This window comes from Fusarium verticillioides, chromosome 6 (assembly GCF_000149555.1).
Source record: "Fusarium verticillioides 7600 chromosome 6, whole genome shotgun sequence".
Classification (NCBI taxonomy): Eukaryota; Fungi; Ascomycota; class Sordariomycetes; order Hypocreales; family Nectriaceae; genus Fusarium; species Fusarium verticillioides.
The window spans coordinates 146025-170561 of NC_031680.1; the positions used below are offsets into that span (position 1 = coordinate 146025).

Genomic DNA, 24537 nt, shown 5'->3' on the forward strand with positions numbered 1-24537 from the left:
ACCCTTTTCCATGAATCCGTTTCACTTTAATGCCACAGTGATGTATTGTGCGCTATGGCCTAGACTGTTGTTTACAGAGTCTTGTCGCCGATGGAGCAGGGTAAACACGTGAACTCCGCACTCTAAACCCTTTCTGCTACTCGGTGTCTTCAAACACCCCGAGATAGCTACAAATTCCGCAAAGTCCATTGCAAGTCCGCTTCAAGTTATTTATTGACTAGTTATAAATATCTATTATATCTGCTTTCAAGCTGTACACTGTGCTGTATCAACCTTCCTTTGTACTACCTGACATCTTGAAATACTTTCTTAATCGGCAAAGAAGAACTCCAACATGGCGGCAAAGAGGGTTGCAGTTGTGGGCGGCTCTGGAAGTGAGTAATCGATTAGACACCCAATCAGAAAGCGACATACTTACACAGATCAGGTATCGGACGTGAAGTCGTTGATGAGATCCTTGCCAGAGGCTCCTACGAGGTTGTTATATTGAGTCGCGGGGTAAGCCACTGTGCTTGGCCATGGCGACTTGATGCTAATTACTACGTTGTTTAGAGTGAAGTTGCAGACTTGCCTAAAGGCGTTACCTGGAGGCAGGTAGACTACAATGATAAATCCGCACTTGTCGATGCAATGCAGGGCATCGATACGGTGCTCTCCTTTTTGGCAATGTTTGATCAGAATGAAGCTTTCGAATTGCACAAGAAGCTTATCGACGCTGCCATTGAGGCTGGCGTTAGAAGAGTTGCCCCCTCGGAGTGGGCTTCGTGAGTGCCTTCGTCAAGACCGTGTCCTACGAATGAAGCTAATAGTACTCCTTTCAGTGCGAGTAATAGTGGGATCGCTCATTATCAGTACAAAGATGAGGTTCGGAAGTATCTGGAAGAAGTCAACTCGGACCAGCAGGTATGAATCTCTAATTCATTTGCTTCCGTTAATTGGACCGTCTAATTGCGACCAATAGAAGATTGAGTACTGCCTGTTCCAGCCAGGCGTCTTTACAGATTACTGCGGCTATCCACACGCCACAACAAAGCATTTCAATACATCTTGCAGGTTTGCCGATTTCCAGAATCGCAGGGCCATCATTCCAGACGGCGACGATGCTCCAATCACCTTGACCACTGTTCGGGACATGTCCCGACTTGTAGCCCACGCCTTGGAATATGACGGGGTATGGCCTACTCGGGGTGGCATGCAAGGGACGGCATTCACTGTTTCCGAGCTTATTGCCCTGGGCGAGAAGCTCCGAGGTACGAAAGATGCTGGACATGATAATCTTTATATATCTGCTAAGACGGCTCAAGGCCCGTTCAAAGTGGAAAAGCTCTCCGACGAGGATCTGAAGACTCGGAACGTTACAACTTCCTGGTATCCTGTGGTAAAACACCATTCCCTTCCCATAGAGATGAGGGAGCCGGTGTCTCAAGGACTCCTTGTAGAAACCATGGCCTCCCTTAAGAGGGGCGTGTGGACTGTATCGGATGAGTGGAACAAGCTCCTCCCTGCCTTTGAGTTTACCTCTGCGGAAAGCTACTTGAAGGGAATCTGGCTATAAGGGATGCTTAGCAGCTGAGATTATACCTCCTTACTTAATTCCAGTAACCTTTTAGGCAGTCAGAAGTGTAGGGTGATGATTGGTAATATTCCTGGCGTCTCAAAGAGAGTATGCTATACTCTATAGCTCAATATCACACACTCTATATTTCGCCTCCATGTTGCCAGACTCTATACATGACTCAAATGCCATGTAACCAAGCCCCGAATAGTCCGTGGGGGGACACACCGTTGCCCTGTACTACGCCGACCTTTTGAAGAAGACATATTGTCAAATCGCTGTACCCAGTGTTGTAGCTAGTCCATGTAAGGGGTGAGAGGGAAGTGTCAGGAAATTGTGCATTTGCGTACATGTCGGCACCCTCAAAATCCAGGCCATTGAAACCGGTCTAGAGCTGTTGATCCATGGTATTTTGTGTACCGCAATTGACCGTGTAATAAGGAAGTTCCATATTCGAGCCTTGTGGTTCTGATGTCGCAATTTCGTCGTAAGTCAAGTCCTTGTCTTGCATAGGCTTGGCGTCGAAGCGGCTTCAGATATCTCGCGATACAGCTCTTCTATGCTGTCTACATCTTCGGTGAAGAGTGATCGCACTGGGTGGTTGATCTCGCTGTTTGGTGGTACGCAGCCTAGAAGCTTCGCGATGTGTTGGGCGACGGGTTGACCGTGCTCATTAAGCTGACGCTCAGCCAGCTTCCAAGACTGTGAGTTCCTGACTATGCCATATAGCTTGCAGACGGTCTTCTATCAGGATATACTGGGCAGCGACAGCCTGAAACTCATACAGGACATCCCAACCCTTACCACCAAGGCCCGCCCATCCAGCTGCAATTGTGAGAAGTATTTCAGCTCGTTCATGACGTTGCATTTGGCTGACCTGCTGTTAGTATCTGGGAGTGGCGTCTCTACTCCTTACTTAAAGACTCACCTACTCGATTCTCGTCCGATGGCTAGGACAGACGTTGTAATATGTCGTCCTTGTCGCGGTCGCCATTAGCAATCTATCGCACTCCTCCCACCAAGTTTTCGCAAAAGGTGCCTGACAAGTCCTGGAAGGGCGAATGCCGACATAATTTCGCGCTGATGAAGCGTCGTAAACTTTTGTGGTACAATAGGCCCCGGACGTAACGTGTGTTGTCACGTTACCATTGCACCCGGGGTTGTCGCTACACATGTTGAGTACAGGTAGCGCAGTGAATAGTGTTGGTGAAGGTATGACTGATGGATGAGATATTTAGGTGCTATGCAAAGAATAGTGGGCTGAGATGGCAGTTTCTTTAGACTTATGATAAGGGTGATCTGATCCTATAACCTTGAGCCCCTCCAAGCTGGCGAAAGACTGATGGACTGAAATCCAATCAAACGCCGCCACGCCGCCTCGATCAGCAGAACAGGTTGAGAGGATTGACAGCTCAAAAGTCTCAGATAATATATAGTGAAGATGTTGGCAAGTCTGAGGTCGGGGTCGATTGAAAACATGCAGTCGTTGCTCTTTTCATCTGTTCCCCATGCACCTGTGCAACCATTAGCTGCATTCCCTCAAAGCCTAATACAATTACTATAAGACAAGAGAAAGGAGACAACAAAGAGAGCACAGCGACCCCATGCAACATATTGTCATAGCTCAGCCCGATGATCATCACATTCTGCGATCCGTGGACAAAGCAGCAGTATACGGAAGTCGTGGCAACATAAGAAAACCTCGTGTTTACAGGAGATTAGGAACGGAACGTTTGATTATATCTTCAATAAGTGTAGCTTCATGTGGCGCTGACGTGTAGCACGAGATGCAACTCTTCTGTCGCAAGCTTCTAGTAAGACAACCATGAGGAGTATGCAATACGCGTATCCTTGACAGCCAAAACCTGAAGTGAATGCCCCTCCAAGATCTTTACATTAGGGCCCGGGAAAAATGATCTGTCTTTGGTTCAAACGGAAGCGTCTGATGTCTTGGGCAGAATCAGACGGCACGTTGCACAAGGGTGTGATAGAACGCCAAGGTCTCAACCGGGGTGAATAAGCTCTGATCAACGCAGTGGCCGTATCGCACATTCCATGCCAGTATCGACTCATCTTATTACCGACTGGAAAGACTCAGTCCATCTAAATCATGGTAGAGATACGTTTCAACCCCGCAAGGAGCGGTCAACGTTTCTTCTGAATTCGTCTTACTGCAGCAGATTAGTGACCAAAGTACCAATCGTTTCAATGGTGGCTTATGTATGACACGTTGTTCAATAGTCCTAGAGTCATGTCAGACAGAAGTGCAACCAACAACTTTGATGATTGGCTACAGTGATGCACATATTGAGGGGTAATGATAAGAAATAATAAGATGGCGTGTTTTCAACCCGCTGCCTGATTTCAATAAAACTAGACGGTGAACTACTTTCTACGTCCCCCTTCCTTTCTCATTTCCGTTATTTATCCTTGTTGAACCATGGCCCACGATATTGAGCCTGTTGCCAAACTTGGCCTCAGTCTGGCAAGCTCCCTACAGGTACACTCGGAAGCCAACAGAACAGCCCGACAGAGGCTTCCCAAGCTAATAAATTTGATCAACTCAACGGCCTTGACATTGATCAAGGTAGATGATGTCATTCAAGAAAATGCACTCACAAAACTATGCCTCGAAGACATCACGCGCCTATCAGCCACGTGCGAAAAGATCTACATTGGTATCTTGATCATGTTGGTGCGGCACACAGAGAGCTTTGCCGGCGACAAGGAGCTCAATGAGATGTCACGGGAGGAAACAGGAAAGTATCTGCAATGCATCGCTCAGACCGGGGTCCTGAGCTATAAATCCTGGAAGCACCTCGAGATTCAGCTCAGGTACTTTCGGCACTGGTTGACGCAAATCAAGTTTGAACTCATGCTGCGCTATCTCTTGGGCAGTATCGCGCAGCACCAGATGCGGTAAGCTCGGATCATCCTATGCGCTGCGTGTACTAACTTGGCAATTCCACTAGTGCACAGACTCGAGTCCCAGGCAGCTTTGAGACAGAGAATACGATCAGACAGCTGGCAGAACAGATGGCCTTTAAACGAGCAAGTCACTACAAGTACTGGTCCAAGAAGTTGGCCAAATGGGCCATCATCGCTCCGCCACTATCTTCTAGCAATTCTTCCATCACAGATGCCCACAGCACTTGCAGTGTTTCAAGGTAGTGCCTTTTAAATTGTTTCCCTTGTTCTGGGCGACGGGGATATTTGAACTCGACTAACGTCAAGATATTTTGCAGTACACCTACCATTGCGGTCGACACCAAGGTTGAAGAGATTAAACCTGTCGAAACCATTCCAACAGCCGAAAATGAGTCGCCAGAATTGTCCAAGGACACCGAGGCTTTGGCCGATACCGCAGCAGAGACCACTAGCACTCCAACACAAAGAGATTCACAGCCGGCCAGTCAACCTGGCCCAAATCTGCTGACTGCTGCCAGAGACTGGATCAAACGAAATCTTATGCCAGGATCGCACGACGAATGGAAGGATCAAGACCTTGAGGTCTGGCAAATTGATCTTGCCGCTCATTTCAACCGCATCCCAATCAAGACATTCAAACGGCTTGAACTGGACGACAAACATGTCAGGTCTGGTCTCTCGCAAGCAACCTCCAAGTCCAGGTGGAAGAAGCGTCCAGGACTCCTCGAGCAATATGACTCACTCGATCAACGCGTCCGCCAACGAATCGACGATTGTATCGATGCTGCCAGTCAATGGAGCTCTAGGGAGCGAACTTGGATCGCCATGTCAATCTCCCGCCCTCCCTTGAAGAATAGATCCGGGGCTGTTGTTGACACTGATGCTTCTATCTGCCTTTTCTTCCGTCTCGGTGATGTAGTAGAGCCTATCCACGTTGTTGAGCTACACACGGGTAAAAGACTCACCTTCCCGTATGCTTCATGCAAGAATCTGGATGTGAGTTGAGGAGATAATAAAGCGTCTAGCATCTGCTGATTTATCTTTACTGCAGTCACTGCGTAAAAGGCTCTCTTCCCTGAGCTTGGGATACCCCGCGACAGCTATTTTGAAAGAAGGAAAATACAATTTCTGCGCCGAGGATGGAACTGTCATTTTACCTGAAGCGTGGGAGTCACTACGCTGCCCGGGTATAACGTTGAACATTCAAAACTTTGGCACCCCAATACCACCAGTATTCGGTGGGCAACGTCCTTTCCACAATCCGGGTGTTATTCGACCTAACATGGCTCGGCCTCCGAATGTTGTAACTACCGGCCCTCCTTCGACAGGCACTACTACTTCTGACAGTTCGGCATCACGTTCTTGTACTTCCCTGACGATGAAAGAAGTCCACAGGGAGATGGAGGAGATGCTTCAGATTTCCGACTCATGGTCTCCTGACCCGGATACTATGGGTCCTGGCCTGGGCAGGCTTCTTGGCTTGTGGACTAATGCCCTTGATCCCCATGTCAACGTCACAGAGGATTCGGGTTCAGATTGGAGTTGTTCGACCGGAGATTCTGACAGTAGCAGCCGAATTATATGCGACTAAGCTTGTTTAGGAATTGCTGATGAAGGAATATGAAGGATTGGTTAAATTGAAACACAATGGGGGTTTGTAATCTAGCTTCAGGTCATTCTCGTAGCATCTACTAAATTGGACAACTTCTTTTTAATCAACTAGAACTCCCTTGCCGTCATAATATCCACATATCAAACTGGCGTAGGATAGTGGAATGGCTGTTTAACTAATGTAGTTGTGGAGAGAGCTGACAGTCGGCAGACGAAGCACTTCGTTGAAACAGGATGATGAATCTGCAGCTTCAAGGCCACGATATCCCCCATTATCTCCAGGCATGTGCTTGCCATTGCCACTGAGCCGTTAATGTAGTACCCTATCTATCGGCCTCAATCTTTTGCTATTGCTGGGTGTTAACTGTACCGCGCAGCTGTAGAATAAGGCAGTTCAAGCTGTGCCAAATGGGTGGACTAAAATTCAGTATAGAGCTCGTTAGCTAAAAGTATTCCGTGCGCTTCCATCATGTGACTTGTACCACAAGAAGTCTCTCATCAGTGCCTTGGCGGCAGATAGAAGGAAACATTGCTGATATGTATAGAATCATTGGCTTGGCAATCCCATTAAGAAGAGTTATGGGACTAGTGATATCTCTTTTAGTCATTATACGGCAAGGATTGATCTTGTTTTGCGGCTAGACAATCACAAGGCACCCATTGCCTAACAGGCTAACTTACTGTCTCTTCTATTGATATCTCAACTCAAGTTTGCCTTGCTTCTTTTTACAAACTCCCAACTCTTCATTAATCGCTGATCTCTGATCCACGAACTACAGCAAATAGTGGATAACTCGATCGCGATGAAATCTCTGTTAGGCATAGCACAACTCCAACTTTCCAACTATATCTACGTCAAGGCTCCTAAGGTAAGTCTGATAGTTACCCTTCTGCCCTGAACCTTCATTTCCGACGTCGCCCTTAATACAGCGCCGAACTACCTCTCCATAAACTTTGCCCATTTTTCTTTCAACCTCCGACAGTAGATAGTGAGCAATATAGAGATCCCACTCCCAGGGCGCAGAGGTGTCAACCCTGCCATGTTGGGCCATCTGGATAGCCGTTTTGCCGCAAGCAATCTCGATGAGGACAACTCCAAGGCTATAGAGGTCAAAGCGGGACTCGTATCGGGCATTCTGGCTGTCAACGTATAACGGGTGGTGATAGATCGTCACACCGGATTTGTTCTCTACCGGAATTGAGAGACTGGCCTGTGATGCTGGGCGAGCAAACTCATAGCCCACGAGATAAAGGTCCCTTGGTTCTGGTCTCCAGACACCTCTAACATCGTTGGGGCGGTAGAAGAGTACACTCTGGCTTCGGACTCCCTTATGCAGCCAACCTAGATTGTGGAGTTGTTGGACAGCTCGTGCAAGTGTAGTAGCTAGAGCAAAACGATCACCCAAATACATATGACTGTCAACTGATACACCTCCAAGCTCAAACGGCATTATATTTCCCTCAGGGTCAACCACCTCTTTATTCATCTCAATAAGCTTGGCAAGAGAGATTGGTTCCCTGTATGCAAGAGGAGGAGGTGAGAAGGCAAAGCACACAGGAATGCCAAGACCACGGGCTGAAGGTTCGTAGAAGCCTAGGCAATTGAGAGCCCTGAGTCCAGCCGGCTTTGGGGTTTGAGACAGCAACTTGGCCAGTGATCTCATACTGCTCCTAACAACCCATTCATATTGCCTCTGGTTCATATCTTCAGGGGTATCTGTCTTGTACAATTTCCATTCCAGAAGGGCGTCTTGGCCGTTTACAATAGCAGTGCGGGGTAAATCTGTGCTTAGTGTTGAAATGGATGGGCGAAATGCTGCGGCGTCGAGTCCCAAATAATCCTCAAGCTGTCCCAGGTCTCCCAGATAGTGGCTGGTTTGCCCAGCATAGAGTGACCCAGTCTCCCTATCCTTAGCCTCAAGAACAATTCGGCGCAACCGTACTGCGGCAGCTAGCTCCTGATACTCAGATATATCAGCCCTCGTAAGTGCCATTTCCATCAGTCTCAAGCCCTCGGCGTTGTTAAAATTGTCCAATGAGAGAAGTAGATGACGCTGAACGACAGCGTCAGTTGACTTCCAGAGCCTATTCAGGGCGTCGTTATATATTTTGAGCTTCTTCCATAGTTCAGGCACCGTTTTGGATCCATTTAATGCCCATCCAACTCTCTTTAGGGCCGTTACGAGTGAATCTATTGAAGCGGCCCGCTCAGGGTTGCCATCTTGACTGCTGTTCCCAATCTTGACGTACTCTTCGAAAGCACTTTGGATTTGACCGAGGCAGTCTATTGTCAACTTGACTAAGGTAGGGTCGCTGGTGGCAAGAGTCTTGCCGTCGGGCATGGCTTTAGCTTTCCAATTTGAAAATACCTTTTCCTCAACTGCGAATCGTATACTGAGGTCCTCTCTTTCTTTTTGGGCGTTGGCATAAGTGAAAAAGGCCTCGTAATACTGAACACAAGTGAATACTAAGCCTGGGACGCTCAAGGCCAACCCTGCGTATTCTGTCATGATGATAGATGATCCCGGTCTATTGAGAAAAATTGAGATATGGTGAAAAGGATAAAGATGCCAGGCTCAGCGTACTTGGGCAGCTGCTTTGTGACATTTATTCGTATCTAAAGACTGGGAGGGGGTTGTTGTTGCCTGAGGCATGCATGTCATAATCAACCTCGAGATTTGAAACATGTTTTCAAGCCAGTCAGCCAGCCACCGTTCTATCTTGACCCTTTGCAGGCAGCCACTCAGCATACTATAAGCCTCGTCTTATCATGTGGTACACTTTGATTCCCGAGTATTTTTACTGAGGCTTGCTCATGGTCCGATGTAACTTGCCTTGTTCCGCTCAACGACGGAGGCACCCATTGCATTGGAAGACCGAATGGATTAGGAAACAAAGCTTACTGGCCCTCTTTTCAAACCCCCGGTCTTGATAAAAAGTCTAATAACCCTCGAGTACTTCGTCTATACCAGTTACCCTTACCCGCAAAGGTCTAACATCAAGCCAGTTCTCCTATTATCCTTGAACATTAACATTTTCATAATGGATGAAGCTTCCGTCATGAAGAAATTCTGTGCCCCTCTTTTGAGCTCAGCCGAGTTCGCCTGGCACCCACGATCCAGGCTTGATTTCGTTCCTCGCCCGACACCGCAAAGTCCTCTCGACGACGAAAAGGACCTGGTGACACTTCTGGAAGTACTTAGCAACATCCTCGGACAAACAAAGTGGATTAGTTTTGAACTCGTGAATGCTCTTGACGGGGCTGAACTTGGCTCAGGATCTACCTTTACAGTCCGTCGGCACAGGCTCAGCCGTCGTATCCATGCACATAACCGGAGACTTGTTCCAGGTGACATCGTGATTCTAAAGATCGCACATGGCTATCAAGACGGTACCTTTCTAGACGCTCCTGAAATGAGGGCCATTGTTTCTAAACAAATGGATGCACTCATCCGAGAGATCCGCGTTCTTACGAAAGAGCGGGTATCAAAATCCACAGAGATAGTCGATCTCCTGAATATTATATGGGAATACGAACAAAACATTCTACGACCAGTACTTGTTATTGAATATGCAGAGTGCGGAACCCTCGACGACTTCATCCGATCCGGCCGGACCCAGGATCTTCGAATAAAGGCTGCACTGTGCCATGATGTTGCCAGAGGGCTTGCTGTTTTACACCAAGAGGGAATAGTACACGGTGACGTAAAATGTGAAAATGTGGTCGTATTTGAGGATAAGGGGGGTTTATTCAAGGCAAAACTAATCGACTTTGGTTTTTGCATTTTCTTTGTTGAGCAAGATCCGGGAGCACGTATAACGGTTGGAGGGACTCTACCTTTTCAGGCACCTGAAGTCACAAGTCCGGTGGAGAGCGACGCTTTAGTATACACCGACTGTTTCTCCTTTGGAATGCTTGTATGGCAGATCTTACTCGACGGTGTTCATGCAAACGACCTTTTTCGCCAAGAGCCATTTCAATGCCCAGCAAGGTCTTCCTCGGAATCGTCCTGGCGCAGTTATATACAAGCTGCCAAAGAAGATCCAGGATTTATCAGCAAAGTCAAAGACAGTGTCTCGATCTCATTAGAAGGGGTGGGCGAGGTTGAGGACATAATGCTGCGGTTATACTTCGAAGACATCTTTGATAGCACTCTTGGCCCTAACCCTACCCAACGAAGTCTTGGTGTGACTTTGACCTGGTGGCGAGAAGAAAATGGGTAAGTTGCGCTGCTTGATGCCCAGGGCCCATTTTAATAACGATATGCTGAGACTTCATAATCGCAGTCCAGAGGTTGAATGGGTGCTTACCAGACGGTGCACAACACTCAATACCCATTCAGGTAAGCTACTGAATACCCTTTCGGCGATGAGATGTAACACTCCTCACTTAATCCCAATCACGAAGCCTACCTTCACCCTGAACCTCACAAAATTTTCACAATCTCCCGCTGCTCTGCAGACGCAAATCTTCCGGAATCTGGAGAAGATATCTCAGGACAAGGAAGACAAAAGGGCAGACGAGGCTTGTTTTCTTCTCGCATAATGTTATTTTGATGGGATTGGTACCGCTGATTCTGATGAGAAAGGATTCCAATGCCTTTCTGCCATCTCTTCGACACACAAAGCTGCAGGACTCGCCCTTACGCGTATGCGTGCAAGCAATAGAAACCTCGAGTATTGCAAACCGGTGGCGACACCCGACCCTGCAACGTATCCCTTCCAGATTTCTGATACGCCGCTTCAAGTCCTTGAATTGTTGAGCCAGAAGAGCAATTTGTGGCCCAGTTCAGATGCAAGCCAAAACTCGATCTTGCATTGGGCCGCAACTTTTGGACTGAAAGAGCACCTATCTCTTTTTCTGGGCATCTTCCCAGACCTAATAGAAGCCCAGAATGAAGTTGGAGAAACTCCTCTCATATGTGCCGCTCGGCAGGGTAACAAGATGTGCGTGGAGATTCTCGTTGATTCTGGTGCTAAAGCTGGCCATGTGAGTTACGCAGGAGAGACTGCACTGCACTGGCTTGTTTCTTTCCCAGACGAAGAAATTGAAACAGTTGGAAATCTCCTCTTCAGCTTCGAATCCCTGTACAGTTCCTCCTTGGTTCAAAAGAGTTACATTACATCCGTTGCTATTGGCCCAACCCTTGTGCCTGGAACACCGCTTCATAGAGCTGTGGCACTTGGCCGAATGTCGGTTGTGAAGTTTCTTCTTGATCGCGAGGCCGACTGTTATTCCTCTGGAAATGTCAAGTTTGACATGACTGCATTGGAAAGTGCCAAAAGAGCGGATGACTACGAGAGTTTGGGTGCAAGGTTCCCCATCCAGCTAGCCTGTGCATCTCATGATGACCAGATGATAGAGCTACTGCTAAGGCACCAACCGGTGAAGCTTCCTCTCTGGACGTCCCAGAAACGGGTTCCTCGAGGAATAATTGCTTCCATGCAACTTGACAATGGGGACGGACTAGGATGTCCCAATATACTATCCTCCTCGCTTCTTGGATATGCTTGTGAGCCTGTTTCCCGTTTCTCCAGAATGTGCATTCATGGAAAGCGGCAAAAGGAAAGCCTTCAACGCACCTTCGAAATTCTGTGATCGATCCCTGGACTATGCCTGGAGCGGGTCGACTATAAGGGGAGGAGTGCACTGCTCACTGCTTGCATGGCTGGTGATACGGAGGTTGTAATCCATCTTCTTTCACTCCCAGAATGCTCTGCTACCTTGGAGGCATCGTACATGGGCGGATGGGGAGTGAAGCCCTTGCATATCGCCGCTGCACAGAACCCACTTCGTTATGACCAAGGCCTTGCTAGATGCGGGCGCAAATATTCTCGCTAGGTGTTTCAATGGCGACACTGCAATGGTGCTTTGCGCTGCTTCTCTCCTCCCCGATTTGCAAGTCCCCAGGCTACTTTTATCGCGGCAGCCACAGCTTGCTTCTTTACAGACGCAGGGGGACACGCCTTTCTCTGCAGCCGTGCGGAACCATGATTTCGACTGCGCTAGGCTTTTACTCGAACACGGGGCCGACCCAAACCAACTGATAGGCCCAGGCGGTATTAGCACAGCTCTCTTCCAGGTTCTGGCAGTAGAATATGACACCACGGCTGTTCAATTCCTCCTGGAGCTTCCCGACATCTCATTCAATGTATCACCACAGAAGCGCTTCACCGCTCTTCACGCACCAGTACTCGGAACTCTCATGTATAACTACTACGATGAGTTCATTCTTGATGGTCCAGGGGCAGTATATGACATTCTACTAAACAAGTGGAATAAGAAAGAACATCTTGAAGCCTGCGAAATACGAGGCTATACTGCCCTTCACTGGGTCTGTCTAGCACGTGATTCAACGTCGATTAAAAAGTTGATACCGGCCATGACCAAGGCAGGCGCAGATGTGAATATGATGACTGGTTTCCTCGGAAGCCCTGTGTGGAAAACTGCCTTGGACCTCATCGATGACCGAAGCTCTGTGCCCAGCGCTGTTTCAAGGAAAGGCCCCACAGCCGTCCAACGTTACAAGGAAAATACAGAAAAGATGCGAGAGACGCTAATTGCCAAGGGTGCGAAGTCTCGTAGTGAAATATTGAGGGAGAGATGGGGTGATTTATCATTATTGGAAAGGATCAAAGCCATGTCACTAAGTTATAGGCTGACAAAACCGTTTGCAATACTGGTTGGATTTCTGCACCAGGTAGTGATATCAGGAACTAATGTTTACGCTATGTGGTACAGGGCATGGATGCAGAGTAATCCAGAGGAGGTTTTTTTCAAGAGGTGAACAAACACACTATAGGTAGCAGCTAGTAGTTGACAGAAAACCTGAATCTTAGAGATGTATAGCAAAATGAGATAAGGCTGAAACAGATGCTGATATTATTAATAAAAAATAAGATAACTATAAATCTTATTAAAAAGCGGTTTTTTAAAAAAAATTATAATTAATAATAATATTAGCTTAAAGATATTTTATTAAAAGTTATAAAAAGAATTTCTTAATATAATTTCTAATATAAAATAATTATATTAAATATAATAGTATTTAATAATAATAATTTAAAATTTATTAATAAAAATACTTAAATTTAAAAAGAAAAAAAAAAAAAAAAACTTAAAAAACTTTTTAATATTAATTCTAAAGCTATTTCTATTAACTTAAATTAATTATATATTTTATATATTTAACTCTGCTTTAGTTTAGAGCTTGATACGTGATGTTTACTCAGGTTCTGACATCACGCGTTTAATCCCCGCGTTTCGTGAACACGACAAGCCTCACAGCGCCTCGATTCTTTAAGCTCAGACGACAATGATTCGTCCGCCTATTTTAAGAAACCCCAGCCACAACACAGCGTTCAACGGTATCACCATGCTAAACCCGTTTGACACTGGGCTAAACCTGAAAGGGCCCTCGAAACAAGCGGCCGGATATACAGAAAATTGGTTGAACGGGCTGTCACTCTTTGTCCGTGATATAACTCGTATTATTGGTATATATATGTCAGCTTACGAGCTTTGATCCAATGAATTTGCGGCTGTGCTACTGATCGTCACCGTGTGGAACGAGCTACGCGCGGCCACAGATCTTTTTATAGAAACATGGTAGGTAATACGAGATGATATCTCCGCTATCACGCAACAAAGAAAAACATTTCATCTTTCTGCAAACCTTCTTCTGCCATCTCAACAGGCCCTCAAACTTGAAACTTTAATTTTTTCCTCTTCCGTTCTGTCGTTTACTCTCGTAATTTCAGCATGCGCTTCCTTTCCCTGACCCCATTCTTCGCTCTGCCGGCTTTGCTGGTCGCAGCTCGTCAGCCAAATGACGTACCGCCCGATCCGTCATACTACGATGCACCATCCGCCATAAACCATGGCCACGAAGCTACCCTCGATGCGCAAAAGGTGCAGCAAGATCCATGGGGGAATGGACCGTTGGTGAAGCGATGGCAACAATGGGTTCGGCGACAAGATACGGAATCCTCGGATGACGACAAAACGACGGAGACAAAATCGGAGACACAAAAGACCGAAGAGACCACGCAAGACGAGCCGACCACGACGGAAGAAAAGACTACTACAACCGAGGATAAACCCACGACGACCGATGAGCCTACTTCCACGACCGAAGAGTCTACAACACAAGAAACAACTACCCAACAATCCTCATCCACCGTCGAATCAACCTCGACCGAATCCTCCGCCTCCTCCACCTCCACATCAAGCAGCAGCATAACCGCCACCGAGCCCGGCGCATCCTGCTACAGCACAACCGTCTCAACCAGCGTAGTCTGCTCCATAACGACCGACGGCCGCACCGAAAGCGCATCATGCATCACCAACCGCATGACATCCAGCACCTGCTCCCCCGGCCTCTTCTGCACGATCCACCCCGACTCGGGCGCCACAGTCTGCATGGAGCAGCACAACGAGATCGGAACAGAGGGTATCGTCGTAGCGACGTTTTTTGGGGCGTGTATTGCGGGGTGCATGGCGGTTCTGGTGGGGATGTGTTTGAGGGATAAGAAGAGGGAGAAGAAGTGGCAGAGTATTCAGCGCGTGAGGACGCTGAAGCAGGCGAAGAGGGAGGAGAGGACGAATTTGATGGCTGGTGCGACGCCTCCGAATGTTATATGAAGATGGGGTTATGTTTAGTGTTACTTCATACCTGTAGTTCAGGGATTTGATCTTCAACGCAAAGGTTACAAGAATGTTTTCGGGTGTTTGTTCTGGTTGTATGATGTACTACGTAACTTTTGAAGAAACGACTCTATATATGTGAGTCTATCTCCCACCATAACGAAGGCCACTCTTCATAATATCTGCGATACGAAGCTGGTGCACCTACTCCTGGACCAGTTCCTCTGGCTTCTGCCCAGTAACAACAAACCTACATAAAAGTCAGCTCTATCAACCCATATCCCCAAGAATACTTACACCTCCCAATAAGCATGGACTTTCAAATTCCTCATCTCAGCCCTAACCTCTGCAATAAACACCAATATCTCCTCCTGACTCATCCCAAGTCCCTGCCTCAACAAAAAGCTACTAATAGTCTCAAGATTCCTCTCGATATTAGCAAGCGTCCAGAGTCCAATCTCCTTAAACTTTGGATCCTTGGGCCAAGTGTTAGTAGGCCATTTAAACGCCTTTCTCGTAACGTTGACGAAGCCAGCTTCTTTAAGACGCTTTTCGTGGTTGACGCCTTCGTCAAAGGGACGGCCGAGAGCCAGGGCGCCTTTGGCGGTTAGTTCGTCCCAGCGGTGAAGGGGGGAGTCGGGTTTGAGGGAGCCGTCTTCGGATTTGGCGGGGAATACGGGGTCGATGACTTCGAGCCAGCCTCCGGGTTCCAAGTTGCTAGTTGCTGTTAGTGACGAGCTGAGAAGTTGGGGTTGGAGTGGCATACTCGTAGCATTGTCGGATTAGTTTGTCCCAGTCTGCTATGCTACCGACCATGAGTCGAACAAAGATGTAGTCGAAGGGCTTAGTCCACGTCCATTCCTTCTCCGCGTCGTCGATCTCAAAAGTACAGTTGGGAGGGACGCTGGATAATCATCAGCTAATCTTCCAATTTCTCGAGATTGCATACTTACAAATCTGGCTGGATAGGAGCAATATCGATGCCAAAAACCTGACTCATTCAATTATTTCCACGACCAAAATTAGAACGACCACCTTACCTCGGCATGGGGATGTTCATCAGCTGCAATGTCAAGGTCAGCTCAGGTAACTCGTCCAGTCAGTAATTCTCATACCAAACTCGACAGCCCAAATTCCCGTGCCGGTTCCAACATCAAGGACTCTCTTTGCTGTGTCGGCATTGGGCGAGAAATATCTCTTGCCGCCGAATGTCAAGAGGAGTTGGTGGTTCTGGAGATCTGTTGCGTAGTCAGCTTCGGGCTTCTAGTAGGACGCTGGAAGAATTTGCCTAGGCGCTCCGATTCATTCTGGGAGCATGTTAGTAAAAACCCGGTAGCAAAAACAACACAGGGCTATACTTGATCGCTAGGGAGCCAATATTCTATGGATGCCAATTAGCATAAGATACGCCAAGTAGCTGGTACTTACTCACTCTCATCTTTATGATATCCGCGGCCATTGATCATATGGTATTCGTAAATACTGGAGCGCAAAGATGCGGTCGATAACTCATCATCGGTCTTCAAACAAACATTCGATTAGCTACAATTGCTACCATGATGAAGGCTGAGAACTTACAACCCCAAGTGCAGAGTCGTCATCACCTGCTTCCTAGTCATTGGCTTTAGCGTTAGCCCGGCTTTCCGTCGTCGCACTTACGAGAACAGCCTCTTCAGGACTATCAGCATCTCTAGGAGGTGATGGCTCTGCAGCTGGTGATGAACTTTTAGACTTTTCATTCGCCATCTTGTGCAACTCGGATTTTTGTTGGTGACAGTCGTGCAGGTCGAATGCAATCTTGGGAGTTTTGTGCGGGGTCGTAGGTATTTAACAGTTGTTGGCTGTTGGTTCACTTTACCCGCTCGTCCCCTGGAGCAACGAGGTATTTACAGGCCCAGTGCTGTGCCGGAAAGCAGCATATGTCACTGTATCAAGTTTACGTCACACAAGATTACAGTGAAATCTTCAAGTTGAAGGTTGATGTCCGAGCTATGGTGATACGCCAATTGCTTAGACGTAGTTCGCAAAGACGATTCATTCAGCCGGTAATCCCTCGAAAAATTGAATAATTCATTTCGCGTCTCTGAGTCGCATATGTCAAGTCCACCGTGAGGGTCTACCCAAAGGTGACAGCTCGTTCGGCAGACGAATGTGAATGGCTAGAACATACAGAGTGGTGGATCTCTGATCCTTTCTACAAGGTTACATCCCCCAGTTGGGTGCTTTTGATTTCGTGGGGATGGAAATCCTGCATCCGAGAGACAGGGGAGGACCAACAGCTGCAAGCCTGGGAACAGAAACAGGCGGGGTCAAAAGATGCTTCACTGATATGATACTGGCGAGCCATGACTGCTATCAATCATTCAACCACTGTATTGTCATTAAAATGATTACTGCGGTCTACTTATCTTCCCTGATGGATTGATAATTTGACGGAGTCTTGTTTATCTCTATACTTGAGATATAGTGAAAGAGGCCAGCGATGAATAATTGCCTCCCTTAAAATATTTCGGCCAATCCTATGCTCCATTTCCATGTCTCCTTAAATATCTCTCCTCCCCAACTGAATATATATGCCCATGGCTGTAACCTAGAACTTGATAGCCCGCTTGAATGGCTGACCATTGTAATCCTTCTGATCATTAAAGTCCTCGGCATTAACAGCAGTGATCTTGACCCCGTTATCATCAAGATAAGGATACTCATTATCCTTCCAAAAGTTCGCAATAGCTTCAAAAGCAACATCTTGGGCGATAGTGAGGGCGACGAGTATTTTGTCCGTATGTGTTTATTGGTGTTCTTTGCCTTTGTGGCCTGGAGGCTGAAGCCTCTATTAAAACCCTAACCTTACCGCAGGAAAGTAGAACGATCAGCCAGCAGCAGATTGGCTAGAAGCATGTAGACTCGATCAATAATAGACAAATACATAAATAATTATCATTAATTCCCTGGTATTTTTCTTCAATCCATCCGCTGTCACGACCATCCACCTCATACTGGCGTTTGAACAGACCTACAGTTATAAGATCCATGGCCTAGAATCCGCTTCATCCCCAGTCTTTAGTCAATAGTCCTACTGCAGCCTAATCGTCACCTCCTTAGTTGTCTGTAGCCAGATAGGGTCCTTTGGCTCTGGTATCGGTGCTCTAGTTATCCATTTCCCAGACCTGTCTTTATACACAGTTGGCTTTGGATCTGTATTCCACTTTTTAACATCAGACTCAAATGCATCTCGAATTACTATCAGCCCAACACGTTCGAACGCATCACCTGTTTCCCTCAAAACGAGAATTATGGTGTACTTGTTTTCCAATGTGGTTCCAAGCTGCAAGACCATGACTGGTAGCTGGAATCGATACAGCCCCGCTAGTGCCTCGTTGTCGAGATGTAGGAACGAGTAGCGCGTGATTTCTTCGGTTAGTGGTAGGATAGCCCAAGGCCCATCTTCAACTTGGGGCTCATTGACAATTCTGTTGCGATAGATGGGCTGCTCTGAACCCCATTTGATGAGTTCGAACGATAGTTTTGTCATCCTCCCTCTCATTTCGATAACGGGTTTCACTTCTCGTAGATAGTTCGGATTAGACTTATCTATGTATTCGTCGAGTGTGATGGAGTCCCCGTCTGTGGTGACTAGTCGAAGCTTAGGATCCTGGTTCTTATAGCTTGTCATCTTGATTGCTCCCTTCCAGCCAGTCCACGACCAACTAGGAAAATCAAACTTTCGGGTACCAGGCTTGAGGTGGTACCAAGCGTTGATCATGTTCCCGTTCCTTTCATTAAGTGGGTTTCCTAGCAGGTGAACACATCCATAATTTCTGTGATAAACGTTGAGTATCCCAATAAAGGCATCAAGAGAATCTGTGTCGTACTTGAGGTCTCTCTTGCTGAACTCCATTAAATGCTTCCCAATATCGTTATCAACCAGGACTAGAGGCTCGGTATCCAGAAGAGTGGCCTTCTTCCTTTCATTGCCGTGAGCTTCGCTATGTAAAGCATCCATGTGGAGGGAAAACGACTCCTGGCAAGTGATGGTATTACACTGAAAAATGACTTGCTCGTTGGTGAAGAATATCCTATTGTGCGATAAGACACCTTCTTGATAGGTCCAGCCACGAGAGGCCCACCGACTGGCTTGAATATTGTCTCTAGGTGGTGTACCGAGGACATGAGATTTACGCCATTTACTTGGACGCGACCCTGTGGCTGATGGAGACGCCGAGAGGCACTTATACCAGACAAGCCATGGGTGCAATCTGTTCCAGCAGCATCGATTATGGTGAAGTCGGCCTGGGAATAGATCTCATCCATCCGTTTTATCTGCTTCTTCTTTTCGGGGTCTTTCTGGTCGATGCACTGCCAATTGTTAGTTCGCGTCACTTTATGTTCAATTAACCTACATGTCTATCAACCCACAGATAGTCACATCCAAGCTTAGAAGCTACCTTGATACTATCCAAGACTACCTGAGGGAATTTGGTATGATCGTTGGGATCAGGACAATCTATGTCCCCCCAGACATATGACAGTGCAGCGTACTTGCAGCCAGGCGGCGCGTTGACAACTTCACTATCGCAGCAGCGAATGACTTTGAAATCTGGGGGTGTAGGGAGTTTGTCCGACTTGCATAAATCCAAGTGGTTTTGATGACAATATGTCATCCATTTTTGGATCTGCCTAAAGGACTCGTGGTTGATCTCATTTCTGATAATTTGAGGTCTAAGGGAAGCAATTGAATCAAGCAACGGCTCTATTGCTATGACATGACCCATGTGCCTCCGTCGAAGAGGCTTTCGCTCATCGTTTTCCGAGTCAATAAAAAGCACTATTGTGTCGGTCTGCACAGGATGCTTTAAACGTTTGCGTTTAGTGAAAAACCAATTCGCATAGACTGCCTGTAAAGAGCATTTAAAATTGTCTAGAGCCGGGGGCTTCAGTAGAGCAAACAACTGACAAACCGCACAGGAGGCTGCTCTGAGTTCGGCATGGGACTCGTGAACTGAGTCGATAAACGTAGGCTTGAACGGTGTGGGGTCTAACGAATTGGATATTGACAACCATGGCACGCGGTCGCAACGCCGACAAACATGGCTGGGCATTGAATTTGCCTGCGTTCGACGGCTTGATCGCACGTTGCTTTCGCTTGGTGTCCTTTTTCGTTTCGTCATACTGGAATGGAATCACCGGAGGCTAGAGAAATACCAATGTTGATGAAAAGAGATACTACAAGGAAGCAAGAGGTTCTACAAGTATGACTGGAGCAGTGATACGGTTCAGTGAGGGGAAGCAACAGCTAGACCAATAATATATCCCAGTTCTAATGCAATGATGCCCAATGATTATGTGCTGCATTGGGCTCCTTGGGCTTTTCTACTGTTTCAAAATAAAAGTCCAGTCTATAGAGTTATTATAGTTTATATATAACTATTTAAATGATAAATTCGGTATCTAAATGCATGTTATAAAATTCAATAGCGAACTATAAATTTCAATTTATAGTTAAGAAGTATTACTTTACTTACTTCATACTACATATTACATATTACAGATACTTATATAACACAAGAGAAAGCAGGATAGCCAGAAGCTCATCAAACTTCACACTAGTAAGTGTCACCAACAATCTAGTATGAAGTTCACAACCATCCTTTTCCCCCTTTCCCTCCTCGGCCTCAGCCAAGCAGCTGCCATCCAGATGAGCTGTAAGCCCTATTCCTCCCTCTCCACGCGCCAAGATCCGGCATAGCATTTCAGCGTCTCTCAAAGCAGCGAGAGATGGACCGGTGCCCGCGACGCCTACAGCGGCGATGGAGCCCAAATGTTTACTCAAGGAATCCCTAATGGTTCCTTTGGCTCTTACACTACTGGCGAGATACGCGACTAGTGCTCGGTGTATATTACAACAATTATAACTGTGACGATGGGGTCATAATTGATATCTTGACGAGGGCGGATCCGGAGGGTTGTTTGCAGCCTCAGCTTGAAGTCACTGGCGTGGCGAGCTTCAGAGGGCAGTGCGGTTAATTTCTTGATACATCGTATTATTTAGGTCATATTCTACTTGGGGTCTGTTGCTGTTGTCTCTCTCTTCATCGATACCTGAACACATTGCGGCGATACCGTCGAACCTCTTGTACCAAGTCGAAGAACACCGCATCGACTTCGGCACGAGAGTCGGCATCTATTTCGAAAAATGTGCAACCAAGTTCCCTCGCTAACTTTTCACCTTGTTGTGTTGTCACTTCTCTCAGCGACTCCTGCAAGCACTGAATGCCAACTATAACCATCGGGAAGTTATCCTTGTCTGTCTCCCTGCAAATCGCATGATGCAAGTCGAGGATTTCTTTGAAGCTCTCAAGACTTGAGACACTGTACACTAGCATAAAGCCTGCTGCTCTTATTCCAAACCCATATATCTTTGTAGGGTAAGAATGCTCTTCTTGTCCTGTCGTGTCAGTCACGCCGATTAAAGCGACTTCATTGTCGATAACGCATGATCTGCAACACGTGTCATTCTCGCAGTAGTTAAATTGATCGCCAAAGAAGGGTTTTGTGAACTTGAATAACTGTTAGCTGTAGCCCAAACGGAAGAACAGATTCATGGGCGACTTTCTTGAATAGTGAGATCCCTGGGTCGAGAGTTATATGCACCCAGCAACCTCAATGGGTATTCTCTCACGACAATGCGCTGGAATTTGTGATCAGGAATGTCGAGTCTGGCTTTGTCTTTAACCCTTGCGACTTGATACATCCATTCGAGGCTCCGTGTTCTGGAACCGAGAGAAAAAGACATCCTACGTTCTTTACCCACGTCCAACCACTTGATTTCACAACCATTTGATTCTTTTACATGTTAGCCCATCGATCAAAAGCTATTTCAATACACTCATACCTTGTCTAGGCGATAGAAGTACTCGCCGTACTTGCTGTATATCCTTTCCAGGAATGATTCTAATAACGGAAACCCGGGCTTTGAGGCTATCCGAGAGAGAAGATTTCCCGTATCCCTGAATACCTCTTCGTCGATGCTTTGGAAATGACTCTACTGCTTGCAGAATTCCATTTTCGAAGAGATAGAGCTGGTTTTGCTATGGTTAGAAAATTAGTGTGATGCTGATTAAATATCTTTTAAAGAGTAACAAGTATACCTTTTCCTGTCTACTGTCCATTACATCAACTTTGCTAAATATCAAGAGTTTGCCCAGACCCCAGATGATCTTATTTGTCTCATAGTCTTGTTCTTTAGACAGAGTGGCTTTAACCCGACTGAGTTCGCGAGTAATGGTAGAATTCTCAACAGCCTCTTCGACCATTGCTAGACTCTTAACAGCTGCTTTTATATGATTTGGATTATGGAGCCCGTATTGAGCAAGTTCCTAGATAGAGTTAGTGCTATATATGCCTAGGGTGATGTTCTCATACTTGAAGAAAGGCATCGTACTTGTCTAGTCGTTGAGAAGGAAGGCCTAGCATTGCCAGAACATTGCCCAATGATTCCCGAAGCTCAATATCGTAAATGTCGGCAGACGAGATGGCGGTTCTGACCATTGATTTCAAGTTTGCTTCCGCTGTAATGAGAGCAGCATAATAGCCACTGGAATCGACTGCCCATTCATGTAAAGCAGTTTGCCAAGTTTGCCATAAGTATGGCTTTGAAATCAACATTTCTACTTTTATCAGAAACGTTCTCTGAACGCTGACCAGCTGGCGGACGGGCGCAAACAAGGGATCAAAGGCATCCAAGGGAAGCATGCGGAGCGATCTGATCTTCTCGGCATCTTCCAAGAGGCTCTCCAAGCGTTTGAGATAGAGCCGCTCATCGCAGAGAAAAGCATCAACAGCCACACCTGCAGGATTCGGCTCGCTGGCAAAGATATTCGGAGCAGATTCAAACACGATCGCTTGAATCGTGCCCACTTTTGTTAGCCTCGCTAGAATGAACCGCACTAGGCTAATGACCTTCTTTTACATTAGTCTTTTGTTCATCTTGATTGATCGAATGCACATGTTACCTTGACATGATGTGTCGTATCGGTGAGCAGAATGTCAGCATCGAAGATGCAATAAGACCGGGGGATATCTGAGGATAGCATACAAGCCTTTACAAACTCCGTTATGGCAACGCTTGATACCTCGTCAGATGGACTCGAGGCTATTAAGTCTTTCCATCTTTCGTGATGCGAATTATCGAGTTCATTGAAAATCATCAACAGAGGAGTCCCGATCTTAAATATGGAGATCAGATTGGACAGTGGATTTTCCACCATGGAGGACTCTTGCTGTTGGAATCGAGCGAACCATTTAAACTGCGATAGCTGAAGTTGCACTTCAATGCAGTCATGGTATATAGATCTCGTTGGCCTTGTTGGAACAAGTATAGATCTAAGCTGGAATGCTTCTTGCCCAAATCTGTAATGCTCTGGATTCGAGATGTCCTCAACATACAACGGAAGAGCCAAGACGGAAATGTGAGATATGTCACTCAGGCTGACTCCAGATAAGCTCGACCATGCGTGGGTGCGGACAATAGAGCTGTTTGCTGAAAAGTCCATGGTATCTCTCTTCGCATTGCGGTAAACACGAGACAATTTGAGATCCTGCTCAAAGTCGAATTCGAAGAGCGAGGACCGCCGAGATGACAAACCCATCCGCTCCTGGACACCCATATCTCTCGTGGACTGGATGGTTGCTCGGCGATGCGACATTGTATCGATAGTGTTTGCCATTCCCATCATCCGCCTAGATAGATCAGTATTGCCTCTGAGCAGGTCATCTACTGCTGCAATCAACTGCTGCTGGCTTTCTTCTGCTCTTGCTTGAGAATCGCTGTTTATGTTCAGTTGGTCACCTGTAGACCTTAAAAAAGTATGGATAGTGGGCAACGCACCTCTGCAGAATGCTTAAGATACAGATAATAGAGGACTTGAATGCTTGCAGCCTGTGAACGATGGCAGTTAAGGAACTCTTCTTTCTGACCCACTGGATCGGCGTCCACAGGCTTCCACCAGGGCTGCTGGGTTCGAGTGGCGGCAGCGTCTGCAGCACTGCCAACAGCTCGGAAAATATTTTGACTCCATCGAAAAGAACCGCAGTTAGCTGATCCACCTGGATCAGTGACGCGTATCTAACATTAGCCGCGGAGAAGTTGTTGATGAGCTGTTCCAAGCCAGTGATGATAGTTTGAGTCGCAAGAGCCTCAGAGGAGACTTCAGCCGCAATCTTGGGCGCGTCCTTCGTTGCAGTTGTGTATGGGCCGAGAATCTTGATGACCTCACCTGCAGCGGTCGCAATCCCCGCTACGGAGGCGATCACGCTCAGCGGATCCATCTCAGATGCTCGAGTAGAGCGACAGATGAAGCTGACGATGCGAGAGTAAGAATTTGCGATAGGGACAATGCTGGGGGGTTGAAACAATGGAGGCGGCTGTGCAGCTGAAAAACTGCCTTGGCAGCCACACGCCACAGCCAGTATAAGGGTGTACTGGGGGGTGAAAGACTAAGAGATTACCCAGTAATCCGTGTACCAACGTTATGCTGCGCTGAGAAATAACGGCTATGCAATTGATGACCTTTTATGAAATTTCTATTATAGCTGTATTATATAGGGTTATATAATATTTTAGATTAGTGGCTATCTAGTTGCTACTCACTACCATGCCAGCATGAACATCTCCAAGCTCAACTGCAGCCTGATTGTAAAATTGATATCACCCCGCTTCATCTCTGACCAGACATGACACAGGAGCTGTTTTTATGTACTACTACAGACAGATCTAGAATGTCCTACTATATATTCA

At 46.8% G+C, this 24537-nt stretch overlaps 10 protein-coding genes across 11 annotated transcripts; 6 read left to right on the top strand and 4 right to left on the bottom strand.

Annotated features, from left to right (window-relative positions):
• Positions 1-334: 334 nt before the first annotated feature.
• FVEG_13271 (hypothetical protein) lies at positions 335-1555 on the top strand (the record flags this gene model as incomplete). Its single annotated transcript, XM_018902645.1, has 5 exons — positions 335-374; positions 428-498; positions 553-764; positions 822-903; positions 962-1555. 5 exons carry the CDS (start codon positions 335-337, stop codon positions 1553-1555), a joined length of 999 nt encoding a protein of 332 aa, XP_018761431.1.
• A 2410-nt stretch (positions 1556-3965) lies between these two features.
• Positions 3966-6188, top strand: FVEG_13270 (hypothetical protein). The gene is made up of 4 exons (XM_018902644.1): positions 3966-4474; positions 4528-4722; positions 4801-5479; positions 5535-6188. Exons 1-4 carry the CDS (start codon positions 3996-3998, stop codon positions 6072-6074), a joined length of 1893 nt encoding a protein of 630 aa, XP_018761430.1. The 5' UTR covers positions 3966-3995; the 3' UTR covers positions 6075-6188.
• Positions 6189-6909: 721 nt separating this feature from the next.
• On the bottom strand, positions 6910-8604 carry FVEG_13269 (hypothetical protein; the record flags this gene model as incomplete). Its single annotated transcript, XM_018902643.1, has 1 exon — positions 6910-8604. One exon carries the CDS (start codon positions 8602-8604, stop codon positions 6910-6912), a length of 1695 nt encoding a protein of 564 aa, XP_018761429.1.
• A 532-nt stretch (positions 8605-9136) lies between these two features.
• On the top strand, positions 9137-11693 carry FVEG_17481 (TKL protein kinase; the record flags this gene model as incomplete). The annotated part of the gene is made up of 2 exons (XM_018906734.1): positions 9137-10314; positions 10763-11693. 2 exons carry the CDS (start codon positions 9137-9139, stop codon positions 11691-11693), a joined length of 2109 nt encoding a protein of 702 aa, XP_018761428.1.
• Positions 11694-11892: 199 nt separating this feature from the next.
• FVEG_17480 (hypothetical protein) lies at positions 11893-12882 on the top strand (the record flags this gene model as incomplete). Its single annotated transcript, XM_018906733.1, has 1 exon — positions 11893-12882. The coding sequence occupies one exon, from the start codon at positions 11893-11895 to the stop codon at positions 12880-12882; it is 990 nt and encodes a 329-aa protein (XP_018761427.1).
• An 864-nt stretch (positions 12883-13746) lies between these two features.
• On the top strand, positions 13747-16187 carry FVEG_13268 (hypothetical protein). Its single transcript, XM_018902642.1, has 2 exons — positions 13747-15001; positions 15164-16187. The coding sequence occupies exon 1, from the start codon at positions 13857-13859 to the stop codon at positions 14736-14738; it is 882 nt and encodes a 293-aa protein (XP_018761426.1). The 5' UTR covers positions 13747-13856; the 3' UTR covers positions 14739-15001; positions 15164-16187.
• FVEG_13267 (hypothetical protein) lies at positions 14676-16717 on the bottom strand. Of its 2 annotated transcripts, XM_018902640.1 has the most exons (11): positions 16401-16717; positions 16320-16352; positions 16174-16261; positions 16100-16122; positions 16030-16048; positions 15857-15979; positions 15782-15804; positions 15695-15732; positions 15508-15645; positions 15039-15458; positions 14676-14991 (listed from the first exon to the last, which is right to left on the bottom strand). In XM_018902640.1, exons 1-11 carry the CDS (start codon positions 16485-16487, stop codon positions 14946-14948), a joined length of 1038 nt encoding a protein of 345 aa, XP_018761424.1. In that variant the 5' UTR covers positions 16488-16717; the 3' UTR covers positions 14676-14945. The 2 variants fall into 2 exon arrangements, with proteins under 2 accessions (XP_018761424.1, XP_018761425.1); XM_018902641.1 differs by having other exon boundaries at positions 16320-16717.
• Positions 16718-17814: 1097 nt separating this feature from the next.
• On the bottom strand, positions 17815-18744 carry FVEG_17479 (hypothetical protein; the record flags this gene model as incomplete). The annotated part of the gene is made up of 1 exon (XM_018906732.1): positions 17815-18744. The coding sequence occupies one exon, from the start codon at positions 18742-18744 to the stop codon at positions 17815-17817; it is 930 nt and encodes a 309-aa protein (XP_018761423.1).
• A 1626-nt stretch (positions 18745-20370) lies between these two features.
• Positions 20371-20765, top strand: FVEG_17478 (hypothetical protein; the record flags this gene model as incomplete). The annotated part of the gene is made up of 2 exons (XM_018906731.1): positions 20371-20443; positions 20626-20765. 2 exons carry the CDS (start codon positions 20371-20373, stop codon positions 20763-20765), a joined length of 213 nt encoding a protein of 70 aa, XP_018761422.1.
• A 65-nt stretch (positions 20766-20830) lies between these two features.
• Positions 20831-24068, bottom strand: FVEG_13266 (hypothetical protein; the record flags this gene model as incomplete). Its single annotated transcript, XM_018902639.1, has 7 exons — positions 20831-21298; positions 21421-21584; positions 21634-21829; positions 21890-22117; positions 22164-22703; positions 22754-23567; positions 23629-24068. The coding sequence occupies 7 exons, from the start codon at positions 24066-24068 to the stop codon at positions 20831-20833; spliced, it is 2850 nt and encodes a 949-aa protein (XP_018761421.1).
• Between the last annotated feature and the right edge of the window lie 469 nt (positions 24069-24537).

Excerpts from the sequence above, each read along its gene's own strand:
- FVEG_13270 (XM_018902644.1), top strand. The coding sequence starts at position 3,996 with ATGGCCCACGATATTGAGCCTGTTGCCAAACTTGGCCTCAGTCTGGCA. Across the intron at positions 4,475-4,527 it reads ATCGCGCAGCACCAGATGCG|TGCACAGACTCGAGTCCCAG; the intron begins GTAAGCTCGGAT and ends CAATTCCACTAG. Across the intron at positions 4,723-4,800 it reads AGCACTTGCAGTGTTTCAAG|TACACCTACCATTGCGGTCG; the intron begins GTAGTGCCTTTT and ends GATATTTTGCAG.
- FVEG_13268 (XM_018902642.1), top strand. The coding sequence starts at position 13,857 with ATGCGCTTCCTTTCCCTGACCCCATTCTTCGCTCTGCCGGCTTTGCTG.
- FVEG_13267 (XM_018902640.1), bottom strand. The coding sequence starts at position 16,487 with ATGGCGAATGAAAAGTCTAAAAGTTCATCACCAGCTGCAGAGCCATCA. Across the intron at positions 16,353-16,400 it reads GTCCTGAAGAGGCTGTTCTC|GAAGCAGGTGATGACGACTC; the intron begins GTAAGTGCGACG and ends GCCAATGACTAG. Across the intron at positions 15,733-15,781 it reads ATGAACATCCCCATGCCGAG|GTTTTTGGCATCGATATTGC; the intron begins GTAAGGTGGTCG and ends TGAATGAGTCAG.